At 41.2% G+C, this 16,846-nt stretch overlaps 1 protein-coding gene across 1 annotated transcript; it reads left to right on the top strand.

Annotated features, from left to right (window-relative positions):
• The first annotated feature begins 8,277 nt into the window (after positions 1 to 8,277).
• Positions 8,278 to 13,998, top strand: LOC103249934 (gastrokine-3-like). Its single transcript, XM_008048548.1, has 6 exons — positions 8,278 to 8,289; positions 9,555 to 9,608; positions 9,791 to 9,925; positions 11,726 to 11,833; positions 12,864 to 13,005; positions 13,904 to 13,998. The coding sequence occupies exons 1-6, from the start codon at positions 8,278 to 8,280 to the stop codon at positions 13,996 to 13,998; spliced, it is 546 nt and encodes a 181-aa protein (XP_008046739.1).
• Positions 13,999 to 16,846: the final 2,848 nt, after the last annotated feature.

Raw genomic sequence — 16,846 nt, 5'->3', positions numbered from 1 at the left:
CTTTCCAACAGAGCACTTGAACTTATCCCACCCTTTGCCAGGGACACCGTCTTCCCTTCTCCTAGAGTGACCCATCATTCCTGGTTTGCCTGGCACTTTCTTATTAGCACTGAAAATTCCACATCTTGGGAAACCTTTCAGTGCCCAGTAAAACAAAGCAGTGGATCAGGCTACTTTTCCCTCCACAATCCATACTCCTAACCCACCTTGCCCATTCTTCTTCAAGATCTTAGCCCAAAGGCCACTTCTCAGTGGCCTGAACAGGAGTACGACATCATCAGAACAGGTGGTGGCCATTCTTGGTGCAGGTAAAGACTGTGCCCATGCCAGGGGCACAAATGAATGAAGCCTGACCCTGACCCAAAGTCCAGGCTCAGAGTTTGGAACTGAGATTGATGGGCAAAGAAGCCAACTTCCCCAAGTACAAGTTTACTCCAAGGCAAGCAGGTATATTGTCAACTGGGCTGTCTTCCCAGAGAGGGAAAGCCAGGTCAGTCCCAAGGCAACCTGATTGTGCAGACAGATGAAGAAGAATGGGTGGCAGCCACAAGTGCTCATTCAATTGGCATAGGAAGGTCTAGCCCTGGACAGAACCATGAAGTTGGTATATTGATTCATGAACTTGGTTCTTGCCCTCCTTGACATGAGGTTAAGTCCTCTAATACTTCCTCATGTCCCTTTCAAAACTGCCTACAGTTGGAATAGATTACACATTTATGCTAAGATAAACATCCATTTTCCCTCAGTTGACAAAACTCTTTGGGGGAAAAGACTTTGTCTAATTCACCTCTGTAGCACCCAGGGAATATTCTGTAAAAGATGCTCAAGGAATGTTTGTTCAAGGAGTAAGTGAACTAATTAGTTAATGACTGTGACACTTCAATGTGTCATTCCTTTCATGGACCAAATTTATACCTTGTTAACTGATGTTTTAAATAACATATTCCTTCATTAGGAAAATGCAAACCAAAACCACAATGAGATATCACTCCCAATTGGTTGACTATAATAAAAAAATAAGTATTTGTGAGGATAACTTGATGGCTCCTCAAAAAGTTAAACATAAAATTACTATATGACTGAACAATCCACTTCTAGGTATGTATCCCAAATAATTGAAAGCAAATACCCAAACATATATATGTACACACACAATCTCAGCAGCATTAATCTCAATATCCAAACTGTGGAAACAACCAAAATTTCTGTCAACAGTAGATGAGTAACAAAAAATGATGTATACATACAAAGGTGTATTTTTAAGCTATAAAAAGAAATGAAGTACTGATAGATGTTATCACATGGATGAACCTTGAAAACATTATGCTGAGTGAATACAGACACAAAAGGGTATCTATTGCATGATTTTATTTGTATGAAGTATCCATAATAGGTAAATCCTTACATACAGAAAGCAGATTGGTGATTGTCAGAGGTGGAGGGAAGGGGAAATGGGGATTAACCACTTAACAACTATGAAGTTTTCTATAATGATTGCATAACTTTGTGAGAGTACTAAATGCCAATGAATTCGCACTTCAAAATAGTAAATTCTTAGTTATATAAATTTAATCTCAGTAAAAAAATTAGTTATTTCTTACTGCTTAATAAATTATCCATAACATAAACACAATTAACGTGTATTATATTACACAGTTTTTGAAGGTTAGGAAACCATGAGATTTCAGTCAAAATCCTCCCCAGAGCAGCAGTCATCTGAAGGCTTGACTGGGGTTGGAGGATCAACTCCCAAGATGACTCCTCACATAGTTCTTGACAGAAGACCTCAGATTCCCACCACATATATGAGAAGAGACTCTCCAAAAATGAAATTTATTTATAAAAAATTGTGTATTCTTACATGTCAAAACATCACTCATCTTCAAAGTACTCTCCATTGGATGCAATACACAAGTATCAAGACACGTTTCCAGTGTTCAAAACAGCTTTTTAACCTGTCATTTTTTATGCCTTTTAGTGCTTCTGTCATTTTTTGTTTCATGTCTTCCATATTGGCAAAGACTTTCTCTTTGAGTACTATTTGTCATCCAGGGAAACAAAAAAAGTCACTCAGGGAGAGATTGGGTGAATCATGGGGGGCACGGGGGGAGTCGTGCCCTTTTTTGGTCAAAAATTACTGAACACTCAGCACAGTGTGAGTAAGTGTGCTTGTAAATCTCCTATCATGAAATGGACAAATACACTGAAAGAATCTAAAAATAAAAATAAAAAAATTCACTGAAACTGAATGTAGCCTCTCACAACAATGCTGGCAGTATACTGATGCCAATGGGTTCATAGAAAACTTACCCAGTGAGGGAAGCCTGTACTACAAGAAGCTCACTCTCCAAAAAGATAATTCCAGGTTTTTTGGGGTCCCCTTCGTATTTCTCCATGAGACTGCTTGATTGTCTCTCAACATGGCAGCTGACTTTCCAGAGTAAGTGATTCATGACAGTACAAGGCAGAATTCACGATATCTTTTAGGAATTAGCCTGGAAAGTTCCACACCATTATTTCCACAATATTCTATTGGTTGCACAGGTCAGCCCTATTCACATACCACATACCTTTCTCTCTTACAAAAGGAATATTTGAATTAGTGCATCATCCACTCAGCCTGAACTTGACCACCAAAAGCAGAGAACAGAAAGCAGCCTTAGGAACACATGATGGAAAGCATGGGAAACATTTGCATATGCACAGTATATATGGGGAGGTGTGTAGATCACACCTGATAATGTGCAAATGTTGCTTCATTCATATATGGTATGCTGTAAAACTGTACCTTGCAACAATTTCCTGGAAACCCAAATCTTTTTTAAAACAAGACTCTCCTGAGTAATTAAAGTACTGGTCCCCAATAACAAAACCCCTAACTCATGATAGCATGGAGATATTGGAAGGGAACTGAGGAACAGTATTTTGCCCCTCCTCTTGTCCCCTAGTTTATTTTCATGGGCTATTGCATGCCAGCACAAAGCTTCCTCAACAGCTCCAGGCCTATCCTGTTGCCCAATCCCAGGGCCCTTTTCCTCCTTGTCTAAAATGGCAACTTTGCCAAGGTTCCAACTCCCAACATCCAGACTCCAATAGAACAACAGGCAATAGAACATGCGTCTTCCCATGAGTCACATCTTCCAAGATCCTGCCCCAATCAGATTGCTGATCAACACATTCCTGAAAATTAGCCAGATCAATAAAATGTTCCTAAAATCCTGACTTGGGTGTAGCCCTGCTTGGATGTATTTATGGAGACAAGGGATCCAAATGCTTGTCCTTGCTCTTTTGGAGAGAAGTGGTTTAAAGTTTTTACTTGAATAAAAAATTTAGTGGTAAGAGCATTTAGCTTTGTGAAAGACAATATCAGCTTTCTAACAAGTAGGATGCACTAGGAACCCTGGCTGCCAATTTACCTTGAATGAACTTTAGGAAGATGGGGGGTTAATCAAGCAATTAAGGTTGGATGCACTTAGAGATAAAAATAACTAGCTCAGTGTAGATGAGAGATGCCGTGAGATAACATATGCTAGAAAATTGTGCCTTCTCAGAGGTGCAGAGAGAACATCCAGAGAAATTGAGCCAGAAAGGGAAGGGATAAAGGAGTACAGTGGGGTCTGGGTGGTTGGTGTTCTGGAAGGCAGGAATTCAGGTTCCTGGATGTATGTAGGAATCCAGGAGGTAAAGGGGCCTCAGAGGAGAAAATCAGAATGGTAGAGGAGGTGGGGAGTGGGTTGAAAACAGTCATAGAAAAAATGATCACAATCATAATTGACTATAGAAGTAGCTGAGTGCAGTGGCTCACACTAGTAATCCCAGCACTATGGAAGGCTGAGACGAGAGAATCGGTTGTGCCCAGGAGTTCAAGACCAGCCTGGGTAATATGGCAAGACCTCGTCCCTACAAAAATAAAAAACTTAGCTGGATGTGGTGGCATGTGCCTGTAGTCCCAGCTACTCAAGAGGCTGAAGCAGAAGGATCGCCTGAGCCCAGGAGGTCAAGGCTGTGGTGAGCCGTAATCATGCCATTGCACTTTAGCCTGGGCAACAGAGTGAGACTCTAATTTTAAAAAAAAAGAATATAGGACTATAAAACAAGTGACACATGCATGAGGAAGGCCAGACTTCTTCATGGGTATCAGACTCTGTGGAAAGAACTAATTAAAAACAGCCAAACAACACAAAACAAGAATATCAGAAGGAAAGTGTTGACCATAGCAACATGAGTGGATTACTGATTTATATTTATTTTTCACTTGCCTAGGGATTAAGAAAGAAATACAAGTATATGAGACTATACGTATATAATTTTGCATGGGCAGTTTTGCTAATTAAAAAAAACCTCCAAAATTGTGATGCCCAATGAGTTCTGCAAAAGTGGAAAGACTCACTAAATATCAGTACATTAAAGGAATGGATAGAGAAAACTGCATTTTATGGTGAAAATAGAAAATGCAAAATAAGAATAAGGAAGTTTCTGGCTTACAGCAGGCAGTGAGTACACTAAGAAGAAAATCAAAGCATGTTTAGCAAACACTAAGCAGGACAAGGAATCCGGGCAAAGGAGTCTTGCTCTTGCCAAACGTTCCAGGATGCAAGATAAAAGGCAAACAACTGTGCAGATGCCTGGCTTTCATTTTTCTTTTTCTTTACTTCCTACCCTCAAATCCAGGAACAAAAATATTAATAGTCTGTAATTGAACTATAATTGGAGTTTATAAAGAGGGCCATTTTCCCGTTGTGTATGCTATCCTGTTCAGATGTTAATTGTCTTCCTCATTCACATTGTCACTAAATATGTGATTCCACTATTTGCCATTAAATTCAACAAATATTTACTATACACCAACTACATACCAGACACTGCTAAGTACTCCAGGAGATTCAGAGTTGAATAACATACCCATGAGCGCATCAAACCCGAATTAATAAATTTACCTCCCTGTCTTTCAAATCACCTTCATAGCCAAGAGTTCGCTCACTCCTTATGACCGCTGTGTGGGTTAACAGGAGCAGTGATTGTTAGCCCATTTTACAGATGAGGTACCTTACGTTGCTTGTACATTATATTCTTTGTTGTGGCATACCTATTTTTATGGTCGTCTGATGAGGCCATTAAATTTTTGTCATTTGACTGTAAACTTCATAAGATTAAAGACCTTGCTTTATTTTCTGCTATGACTGTAATAGATAATATTTAGAATAACACCTGACAGAATAAGTACTCAAAAATATGTACATTAAGTGAATAAATGAACTTACTGTACAAAAAAGAACGTCCAAAAACTGAATTATTGTTTGGAGGGCGGGCCCCTGGTTGTATAGGCCTCCTCCACTAGGTGAGTGTTCTAGGGACTCAGCCGCAACAGTATACCCGCTAGTATTGTTGTGAGAGGCTGTATTCAGCTTCAGTGAATTAGGGTGGAGGGAGATTCTTTCAGTGCGTTTGCCTGTTTCATGATAGGTGATTTACGAGTGTACCTGCCCACACGGAGCTGAGTGTTCAGCAGTTTTTGACCAGAAAAGTCATGACCCCCATGCCCCACGCCCCCATTCTCCTAATCTCATCCCAAATGACTCCCTCCCCGCCCAGAATAAAAAATCCTCAAAGGAAAACATTTTGGAAGAGATGAAACACTAAAAGGAATCAAAACTGATGAGTTCAAAACCTGTTTTGAGCAGTGGAAAAGGCGGCTGGATAGGTGTATTGCATCGAATGAAGAGTTCATTGAAGGTGACTGACATTTAAACATGTAAGAATAAATACACAAATTTTTATAAATAAATTCTGAGGATTTGGTGTCTCCCCCAACCCTCCAGTTTGTCTAGAGAACAAAGGTTAGTGAGGGCCAAATCGTAGATGTCTTTGAATGATTTTGCAAAGTGAAGAGGTAGGACTAGCAGAGTTTGTGGAATGTATGGGAAGATAGAGAAGAGTACGTCGGGCCAATAAAACAAAGACAAACAAACAAAACAAAGAGGTATATTCCAGACTTTCTTTAGGCCAAAGCTCATTTTTTAATGAGTCTCTATGGTTTGAACATAATATATATTTTTTTGGCACATGGCTATTGATCTCCGCAGAGCTAAATGCAGATTTGAGTATACATCCAAATCATTATTTATTAGTAAACTTATGTTTCAGTATCTCAACAAGTATTCAAACACCATTATAATAGTACCTTCATTTAATTATAGCTTCACTTACATGAGGCATTTAATGGTAAAGCTATTCCAACATGATGCCATGACTCACCAGCAACCCCCCAAAACTAAGGAGTGCAACTCCAGAGACTGGTCCTACAGGAGGACACTGGAGGAGGAGAGTTGCATGACTGTCCTTCAGACATACACACCCCTCTCACAACAGGTGCTGGACAAGCGGGAACCCTGGGGCTAAGAGAGTTTGCCCATCTACCTCATCATGGCTCTCTGGCTCCTTGAGGCCTGCTCTTCACCTCTTTTCTGAACTCCACACTCCCTTTTTGTTTGACTTCCTGTCTTCCTTTTCAGACCTTTCCATGACTGGAAATTCACTGGGATCATCTGCTTGTTCTCCCTCTATGGCACGCTGCCTTTAGTTTTGATCCCTCCACTTCTCGCACCTGGACTTAGGGCAAGAGAAGTGGCACTTGGCTGGCTGAGATTTGAGTGACTCCTAGTCCCCATTTGCCTGGAGGGAAACTCCAACAAGATTAGCCATTTACCATAGTTACCTGGAAAGCAAAAGACTGTAGACAAGAACATGAAAGCAGAACATTTACCTCTCAGGATCCTTGCTCTTTTAATCTGCAGCATGAAGTTAACAAGTCCAAAAAGGCAATACACTTTGGAGGGAAATGCATATAGTTGGAGTCTTTAAAGTTCATAGACTTGAGTTCAACTTTAGCTAGTTAGTGCAGATGTAGGAGTTGAGTTTAGTTAGTGCAGAGTTAGTCTGTGGGCTGCATGTCCTTGCCTGCAACCTGAGCTAACATATATAGTTGGTAATAGGGAGCAAACAAAATTATAACTGTAAAGGTGATTTCTAAATTTTAAAGTGCTTTATAAATATATTTATAGCCACCATCTATTTATAGACAAAACCTGTCATTTTGCTAATCTCTGGAAGTCATTCTTTTAATACATTTTATTGATTCAGTCAATAACTATTGAGTTCATTGTCTGTGCATGGTGCTTTGGAAGTACTGAGAGCCATAGAGATATGAGTATGATATTATCTGAGTCTGGGTGACCTGGCAGTATCCAAGTCCAACTATTGGATATTCTGGCCAATTTTTCTCAAGCACTGTTAAGGACTGAACTGCCTGTCTTCCTTTCTTAGATCAGTCTAGGGCTCAGGCTCACCCGAATAGTTTATCTCCTCTCAGAAAAAAGATCTGTTTGGTTCTAGAATTTGATCAGGTAGCTGGGTCAGCACCAGTTAGGGCTTGAGAAAAAAAGCAACACAACATGTGAAAAGGTCTGAAGTGGTACCTGACTCATCAGATATAGGCAATATTTTCCTGTGTCTCAGGTGTTCCAGGGATGGTCAAAAGGGTCCTTTCTGGAAAAAAGCACCCAGAAATGAAAGCTGGAAGAAGAGAGACAAATTATATAGTGGGAGCAGAATATCAGAATATCAGGAAAGTCAACCAGAAGTAAAATGAGGTCAGTTTGGTAAGTGGACAAAGGTCAACGCAGGGCCAACCATGTGATTTTTGGTTTGGATGAGAACCTAAACCATTTATGTACACAATCTTGACTTGTACCTCACAACTTTAAAATAATTTTTTTTTTAAAAAAGAGAACAGGGCAATATTTTTTTAAAATCAATCTAACTGTATAGTACAGTCTGTCTCTTTTGGTTTCATAAGATTTTTCTCAACCACTCTCACAGGTAGCAAAAAATTTTGGGGGAATTTAGAAATAGAAACAGTGAGCTCATTGATTTTGTATCAGGACTATTTTGTGGGATCTACTGTTTGCAATCCTCCGCTTAGCTACTGAGGGCTTTGGCAGCCCACAAAGACTTGTTCATATGCAATGTTTGCCTTGGAACCAGTGGAGGTATCACGGTAAAGGGGAAATACTCAGATGTAGTTAAAGAAAGTGATAACTGTGATTACATAAACTTGACTTTTTCTTCCCTGAATGGTATCTGGATCATGGTTAACTATTCAAGAGCCCTTTATCATGGCAATAGCTGAAAGGTCTGGGACTATATAAATCAGATTTAGAAAATAAATGGTACTAGAAAATTCTACTATGCATGCAGTTGCATGGGATATGAGACACCATGAAACACCTTGTAAGTATATTTTATAATTTCAAATGTAGATGATTATTTCCTCAGAGCCAGAATAGCCAAGGGGTAGTTCTTTTCTTCTATGAACTTGTTATATTAAACACAAATCAAATTTTCAAATATCAATTTGTCACATAACCTCTCTGTTGGCAAGCCTCTCTATTTTGGGACATCAGAATGAAGGGTCTTTCCCAAAGGAATTAATAACTAATTTACTAAAGGTCAAGAATCTTTGGGGGTTAGATATTTATATTTTAGGATAGCCTATTACTAGATTTGTCTTACTTACAAATTTCCAGTGAGCAAAAGTTTCAGATACATTTAACGTATGCTCTAATTCTAATATTTTAATAAATAGTGCTCCCATCTGCATCTCATATACCTCTGTACTAGCCATACCACGCTACTATTATTATTAATAGAGTAGCTGCTTCCTTTCCTTTGAAGATGTATCTCACCTTTTATTGCTGTCATTTGCATATGGAACATTGCATGGGATATTGTGGGATGGGGAGAAGGGGAGTTCCTGTCACTTCAGCTTACTATGAGTGTACATAAATGGAGCCTTCAGTAGAACAGATGATAAACTATGGGGTATGGAGACAGGTTCATTGCTGCACTATTTTACCCTCGCCTGCTCCTGCCCCCATCAGTTCTTTGTACCTTACTTTGTGATGCCTGAAGTTCCCTTAATAGGCAAGGCAGGCCACACCAGAAGGAAATAGTTAAGTGCAAATATTTCAAGTTAGTCACCTTTAAGCACAATCTATTCCAAAATAAGGTGCAAACAAATGGTGCCAGGTCTTTTATTTTCTGACAGGATGAGGAAAATTTCCTAGCAGAAAAGAAATCAGGAAGATATCAATTTCCAGAGGGGGAAGGTAGGGGGTTCCAGGTGGTCGGAAGGAGCAAGGAAGATGCAGAAAAAGAAGACTGAGGACCTGAATTATCACTTCTCTTACAGTTTGGCCCACAATGGTCCTTCCTCATGTACAGATCAAATGATTCATCACATTGTCTGATATTTAGCCTAGTGATTGACAATAGATGGAGAGTGAAACAAAAGGTGTCTTGATTGAACAATAAAGCTTTGCCTTCTGAGTAGCCAGCACACCCCATATGAACCATAGTCTCCTGATACACATTGGGCCCCAGCAGCATGAGAGACAGAGAAAGTGAGCAATAATTGAAGGAAAGTTCCAGTCCCAGCAGGACTTGAGGCTCTGGACTCTGAAGGGAAAATGCATTGATATTTGTCTCCATTTCAGGTTGCATCTTTCATTCTTGTGATCCTCCTCCTAACACCATCTCTGGCCCTGATGGTGAGTGAGGGTGGAGAGAACCCAACCCATCCAATCTTTCTTTAGCAGAAGTATTGTAAAAGGTGATAATTAAGGATGACTTTCTCAAAGGTCTTGTGGGTACCCCTTTAAGCCTGCAAAATATGGGCAATGTAGTAATTCTGGACTTTAAACGTTTCTTGTGGTTGCTTGGTTTTCTCCAGAACATCAGTGACAGCCATTCTCTGGATGGATCTGTTGGGACCCAAACTATCCAAGTTGATGACTTCCAAGGTATGGTCAGCATTCAAGACAGCAATGTGTTCAGTGAATGGAGTGGAATCATGGACTACAAGACAGTAAGTGAGAAACACATTCCTTACAACGTGAAAGGAAGCCTTGTCTGGTCCAACATGTAGCCTCATGCTTTTCCAGAGAAAATAGAACAGTGTCTTCATTTGCCTTCTGTAGGTTTAGGACTTTGATAGAAATGCATTTCTTTAGATAAGGAAACAGATTTCCTGCAGTTGTACTGGCTTCTTTTTGAATTGGAGAAGGCAGGAGGAACTTCATCTGATCTATAGGGATCCTGCATTCCCGTGTGTTCCTATGAGATGCTGACTTCACAAAGCCACCAAAGGCCTCCAAATTAAGAAGGTCATTTAAAGAGTTCCCATTTCTTGTAATTGGTCTCTGCTATAGAAGTTATTTTACCTTGACTCCAGGTTTTAATGTTAATTTCCAAAGAAGAAGAATGATGTATTTTTATTTTCAGAAATCTAACTGTAACTTGTCCATCCCTTTTAGGAATAAGATCTAACAGAAAGATGAAAAATCTGAAAGGGACCACCTGTGTCCTTGACCTGGCTCTCCCATAGGAAAGCATTATAACCACAGGGATATCCAACTTAGCCTTTGTGTGCCTCAGTTTTCTCATCTGTAAAACAGCATCCATAACTGACTTTCCTGCCTGGCAGGACTCTGAAGGATTAAGTAAAGTAAAAGCCCACACTTCTCGCTCTGACCCAGAAGGTCTTTTGTCACCCAGTTTCCTCCACCTGCTTATCTCCATGGCATTCTTTCCAGCTACAGTGGACATCTCAGGACATATGCCTCAAACACAGGCTCAATCTCTGCTCCCACCTGTACCTGTCTTACTTACTCCCTTTCCAGATCACTTCTCTCACTCTTCACCTAACAACCCACTCCTGATTTCTTCAATAAGACATCCCCTGAATCCTGCTAGAGGGCATACAATCTACACACAGTCTAGTGATTTCCAACTCGGTTTTATGCCATGGAAACTTTTTTTTCAAACAAAATATTCCACAGTAGTCCAGTTGAAGGGGGGAGATGCAGGTGAAATTTGGACTCAGTCAGATACAGCTGGAGAGTCACTGCTCTAATGCAAGTCAAGAGACGCTAAATGACAGGCCCAGGGTCACATGGATGGCAGACCAGGGCAGGAATCTAAGTCTAGAAGTCCTGACCCAAGGTTCCTGAAAACTCATATATTTAAAGAACATGCTGGAACTTGCACAATGTGCTCACAAGCAGTTAGTATGTCATCTCATCCTCTCATCCTCATGACAACCCTGTGGGAGAGGGGCTGTGATTATTTCTGCCTTTCAGATGAGGAAACTGAGTATCATGGAGCTCACTGACAGTCATGATAGCTGCTAAGTGTCAAAACGGGACCTGATCTTTCCCGATCTCTCATCTTTCTGTTAGATCTTATTCCTTAAAGGGATGGACAAGTTGCAGTTAGATTTCTGAAAATAAAAATACATCATTCTTCTTTGGAAATTAACATTAAAACCTGGAGTAAGATAAAATAACTTCTATAGCAGAGATCAATTACAAGAAATGGGAACTCTTTAAATGACCTTCTTAGTAGCCCATTAGTAGTGCACAGAATGCCCTGGGAGAGTTTCTTCTGTTGTCCACAGCAGAGATTGTGCATGGAGCTCTCAGAGAAGCAGGAGTCTGCACGTGTTGCCAGTCCTTATTCTGACCTTTCTGTGGTAGCCAGGGGAGCACTCTGTTGGAGTTCTCTACATCACAATCAGAAGAAGCTATGCATCAGGGCCTAATGGAGATTAGATGTTCATTAATATTGTAAATGATTGAATAACATGTTTCTACTGTCTTGTTTTAAGGATCTCTTTGCAGTGAAGCTGTTTAGCAAGAGGGCCTGCATCCTAGCTAAGATGGACCAAGCAGTCTTCCCAAGTTTGGATGACATTAGTAAGGCCCTGGACAAGCAGGCAAGTGAGACCAGCTCATTGCGGTCCCTCCTAACTTGATGCTTTACAACTCTGCATCCAACCTCCTAGTATAATGCTGTGCACACAGGGGGACTTTGGTTCTTGCTTGTTCTTAATGCCCATGAAATCTTACCATCATGCAAAGAAGTTCAGATTCAGTCAATGGCCCATTCAAGTCAAATCATACTTGAATCGACAAAAATTCCATGCAGTGACCTCATTTTGATGTATTCCAGAAGAATTTGAGCTGTTAGTGAATATAAATTATTGAATATAAGCATTAGAGTGAATTATTAGTGTATTCACGTCCCCCACCATCTCTCTTCTCTTGCCCATCCCCCAAACACATACACACATATTATCTTTAGTTGAAAATAAGTCCAGGACTGCCAAAGCTCTCTCCCCCTCAGCCTCTTAAATTACAAGTCCAGTAAGTTAAAAACCAACAGGAAGTCCTTGATAAGTTGTTGAAATCTGGTTTCATTTGCTTAAGTAACCTGCACAGCACATTTGGGCAACACTGATGTCTGTGGCAGGATTTGCTGCACAAGGTTTGCTGACTCTTGGAGAAAAAATAATACACTTAGGTTTACATAAAAATAAAGTAACCTAGCAATTGTTTTAAAGAGAAAAGTCAAAAGTATCCCACCCATCTGATTTAACAAGTAGAAATATAATATATATGCAACATAATATAAACTGTTCTATAGTCTCATTAGATATGAGAAAGCATTGAAGTCTGGATGAGTTATGAATTTCACAAGGGTGAAAGCAACAGACAGGAAGTCGACTGGATACACAAGCATACAGATCTTTCTGGAGTAATGTCATCACCTTGTGGTTGCATAGAATATTGCTGTTAGAAATGAAATTCAAGGAGGAGTTTGAGTTCAGAGCTATTTTTGTCAATTGTATCATTCTCACATATTGTTGCCACTTACCTGTGGGCCAGGGTCCCAGGAATTTGTCTTTTCCTGCTTGCTTTACCCCTGTATGCTGTCTCACCATTTTGATGTACCACCTCTTCTAGACTTTCAAGCATTACCCATCCACCCATGGATTGACCTACACTGTTTTACCCAACCGAGTTAAGAGCTTAGCTCAGTATAGAACGGCCATCAAGAACGTATGCAGAGAGTTCCCTACCTACTTTGCACAGCAGCAAAAAGAAGGTATGTTAGCAACTTAATTAGAAACCCAAGACCACAGTGAGTCAAAAGGCGCAGTATGAATTTTAGGTCATTGGCAAATGTTAATGACAGTGGTCAGGTTTATTCCGTTTCTTTGTTACTAAGTATAAAAATAATGTGGCCTAGGATGTATTCCCTTTGGTGGCAGAGATGATTTCCTAACACTGGGGTTCATTGAGAATGGGAAGCAGAGTTAGCTTTGTTACAAGTTCAAAGTCAGTCATTTCATCAGTAGGATTTGGCAATTGGTGGATACCTTCTCTTGACTGAAAGTTTTATTACCTCCTGACCAACAAGGAACATAGGGACCACATCCCACCATCGGAAGCCCATTGCTTTGGGGTCCTCAGTCTTCTCTTTTTCAAGCTGCCCAGAGGTTGGAAGGCAAAACCGTAATCATTATACCAAACTAGGAAAGAAACATCTCAGCAGCTAGCACCCCTCCTAAGGATATGGTAGGGGATCGGTGGTGACCAACTTGAAACCAGATAAGACTTCAAGATCTGCCTGTTAGTCCAGATATAGTCAGTAGCCTCTTCCCACTAGGCAACCAGTCACTTATATCTTAGTATAAGTTAACCTAACAAACAAGTCTTCTTCATAACAAGAGGATGCAGCAGGAATGCAGGGAAAACTTGAATAGCTGGGAATTAAGGAGGATGGTTAGGGGTCAGTAAAAAAAAATAGAAAGAGGAAATGTGAGTCTAATTATTACAGGGGAGAGGGGTAGTGGGATCTTCCAGCTTAGTCCCACAGTCTCTTGCTGGTGGAGCTGTCCTGAGCATCACTTCTGATTTAGTTGCAACTCATCACATAGTCATTCTACTTTGGGGTTTTAAAGTGATCCTTTGTTGTAAAATACTTCTCTTTCTTTTTAAAGGTACTGCCCAGGCGATTGACCCAGAATCCTGTTTTGAAATTCAACTTCTGTTCTTTATGGGACTCTCCATCTGTGGTGAGATCCCTGGGCTCTGAACCTCCAGGTCGTCCACATGGAGTGTGGACTCACCTGGACTGGGGCACAGCCCTCCCTCTACCTCTGGAGAAGCTGTGCCCTTCAGTCCTCTACCTTCTGCCTCTCAACCCAATACCAGTTCTGTAATCTGGAAAAATGGGTACACTTTCTCCCTCCAGGTTAGAACAATAAAGTTTCTTGCCTCGTCGGTCTAGCAGACAAGCCCTCCCAGCCTGCATTATCCTTCCTTGGCATTCTCTGCCCTATGCAGCCCTGGACCTCACACACCAGCACAGTGCAATGGAGGAGACACCTCTCCCAGGAAGCCTCATTTCTAAGGGCTTCTCTCTGGGGTATCTCTTGAGAATTCTGACAAAAAGATCGATTAATCAAAAATAAACAGACACTAGCCACAGCACAGACTTAACAGTCAGGTCCGAGACCACATCTCTGACTCCTGAGAATTGGTGCTGAGATTCCAAGGAAGCCTAATTCCTGTGATAGCCCAGGGTGTACCAGGAAAACCCCTAGGAGAAATCCAAGTGGACCTCCTTTGGAACTGTCCCTTAGTGATAAACGCCTAAGGATTCTTTCCACAGCAAATTAATAAGGGACCTGATTCTCAGTACTTGTTCTTTAACTGTCCCAATAGCTGGGAGCGACTGATCCAGGCCCACCCATACTACAGAGAGCATCCCCTGGCTCCCCTTTCCTCAGGAACAAGAATAAATGGGAAAGGAGTGCTAGAGATACAGACACTGATGTTCATAGTAGGTAGTGTTGGAGTTTGGAGCACTTAGGGTGGAAGCCAGGTTCAGTGGCTCAACCCTGTACTACCAGCACTTTGGGAGGTCAAGGTGGGAGGATTGCTTGAGCCCAGGAGTTCGACACCAACGTAGACAACATAGCGACATCTTGTCTTTACAAACCATACAAAAATTAGCCTGGTGCATGACTGTAGTCTCAGCTATTTAGGAAGCTAAGGCAGAAGAATCGCCTAAGCCCAGGAAGTCAGGGCTGTGGTGAGCCGTGAGCCACTGCACTCCAGCAACCTAGGCAACAGAGTGAGGTCCCCAACTCAAATAAATAAATGAATAAATGAAATAGGGCAGGACTGGATGGGGAGTAATGGGTAGCACACATGTGTGGAGCAGCAGACCTCTAAAAAATAAAGGTACAACTGAGTCAGGAATGCAGCCAGAATGAAAAGTCCTAGATGAACTTCTACCTGGATGTACACTGAGCCAGGATGGGCAGGCCAGAGGCTCTGAAATTACGGATTTGGTCCCATGTGGGCTGCTGAGGGTAAGGCATATGGAGATATGTACACAGCCACATTCTGGGTGCAAGTATTCGATGCAACATACCAAGGCTTGATCAGCCTTAGGCTCTAGAGGACCATGAGGCAGGTCTGGCCCTCAAGGCTTAACTCAGTGAGTCTCCAAAGTCAAATCACCATGGTTGTCAGTCCATCTCCAACCTACATTTGCTTTGTCCCTGATACCCAGCCTCCACCATTGACCCCAGCTCCAGGAACCAGTCCCTGTCTTGTCTAAGTACTGGTTCCAGTTGTTGGATCTCTACTCTTGATCCCGCTGTGATGGTGGTGAGCTTGCTGTCTCTTCACCCCATTGGTGATGGGGGGTACCTGCTGTCTACTGACCATCCTGATGCCAGTGTCCCCCTCCTGGGCATCTGGGCTTCAGCTGCTCTTGAGTTTCCCATCACCTCCAGACTCCACCCAATTATTATAATATCCCTGTTACTTCCAAGAGGGTTCAAAGTTCCAACCCACCCACCATGCTTGTCTCCATTTTTATCATTCCTACAGACATTTGTTCTGCCAGCTGGGACTGGTTCCCTTCTAGAACTCTCAGCTCAAGGCTTGCTGCCCTCTTGACATGCATTGTCACACTTGGCTGTCATTGACTGGGCTGTGATAGCTCTGTCCTGGGAAGGAGCCAGCACAGCTCTCTAGACCTTTGAGTACTTGCCAAGGTAGATTTTGGTCCTTATAAAGAATCCTCCTTGTATGCACCAAGATTAGGGTCTTTTTGAGAGTTGCAGTGGAGAAGGCAAAATAATAATAATAATAATAATTCAAGATGTCACCACCCTACTGATGACCATTGTTAACATTTATCCGTAGAGTTTATTCATTTAGCATTCAATAAGATTTACCATATTTGAATACCAAACCAGCACCCCAACCCAAACATATTCCATGTTCATCAAGGCCACTAGCCATCTGCTTAAAATAGAATCACATTAACACTAGTAGCAAACTGTGTCTTTCGCCTGTGATTGAAGAACCTAAGCTTCTTGTTAAGTTCATTATGTAGTAAAAACATGGAATCAATCATGCTGCCCATCGAAACCAGTCTGGATTTTTAAATATGTCGTACGTTTGCATGATGGAATATTAAGCAGCCATAGAGAAGGACAAAATCATGAACTTTGCAGCAACTTGGATGGATTTAGAGTCTATAATACTTAGTGATCTATTACAGAAACAGATAACTATATACCACATGTTCTCACTCATAAGCGGACCCTGAACAATCATAACACTGTAAGAAAGGGATTGACAGCAGTGGGAAACTGCCTGGAGGAGGGGGCTCACTTCATCAATAAGCATACCTGATCTCAAACCAGGTAAAGCGGGGACCAAAGCGAAGCCCAAACTTTACCTGTACAATGACCATTTGTATACCTAACCCTAAATTGTACCCCACATCTTTAACATAAAAAATAAAGAAAGAAAGTTGCGCAAAAAAAAAAAAAAAGTTCATCATAATAATGTTTGAGGCTCTCTGGGAGTGCCTGAAGTGGCTAAAAATTAGCCCAGTGATCTTCCAAACAAGAAAA

The sequence above is a fragment of the Carlito syrichta genome, unplaced genomic scaffold (genome assembly GCF_000164805.1).
Source record: "Carlito syrichta isolate Samal-C Ts95f unplaced genomic scaffold, Tarsius_syrichta-2.0.1 Scaffold124511, whole genome shotgun sequence".
Taxonomy (NCBI): domain Eukaryota; kingdom Metazoa; phylum Chordata; class Mammalia; order Primates; family Tarsiidae; genus Carlito; species Carlito syrichta.
Note: the sequence above shows the minus strand (reverse complement) of the source record. Positions and strands in the feature narration are given on the sequence as shown.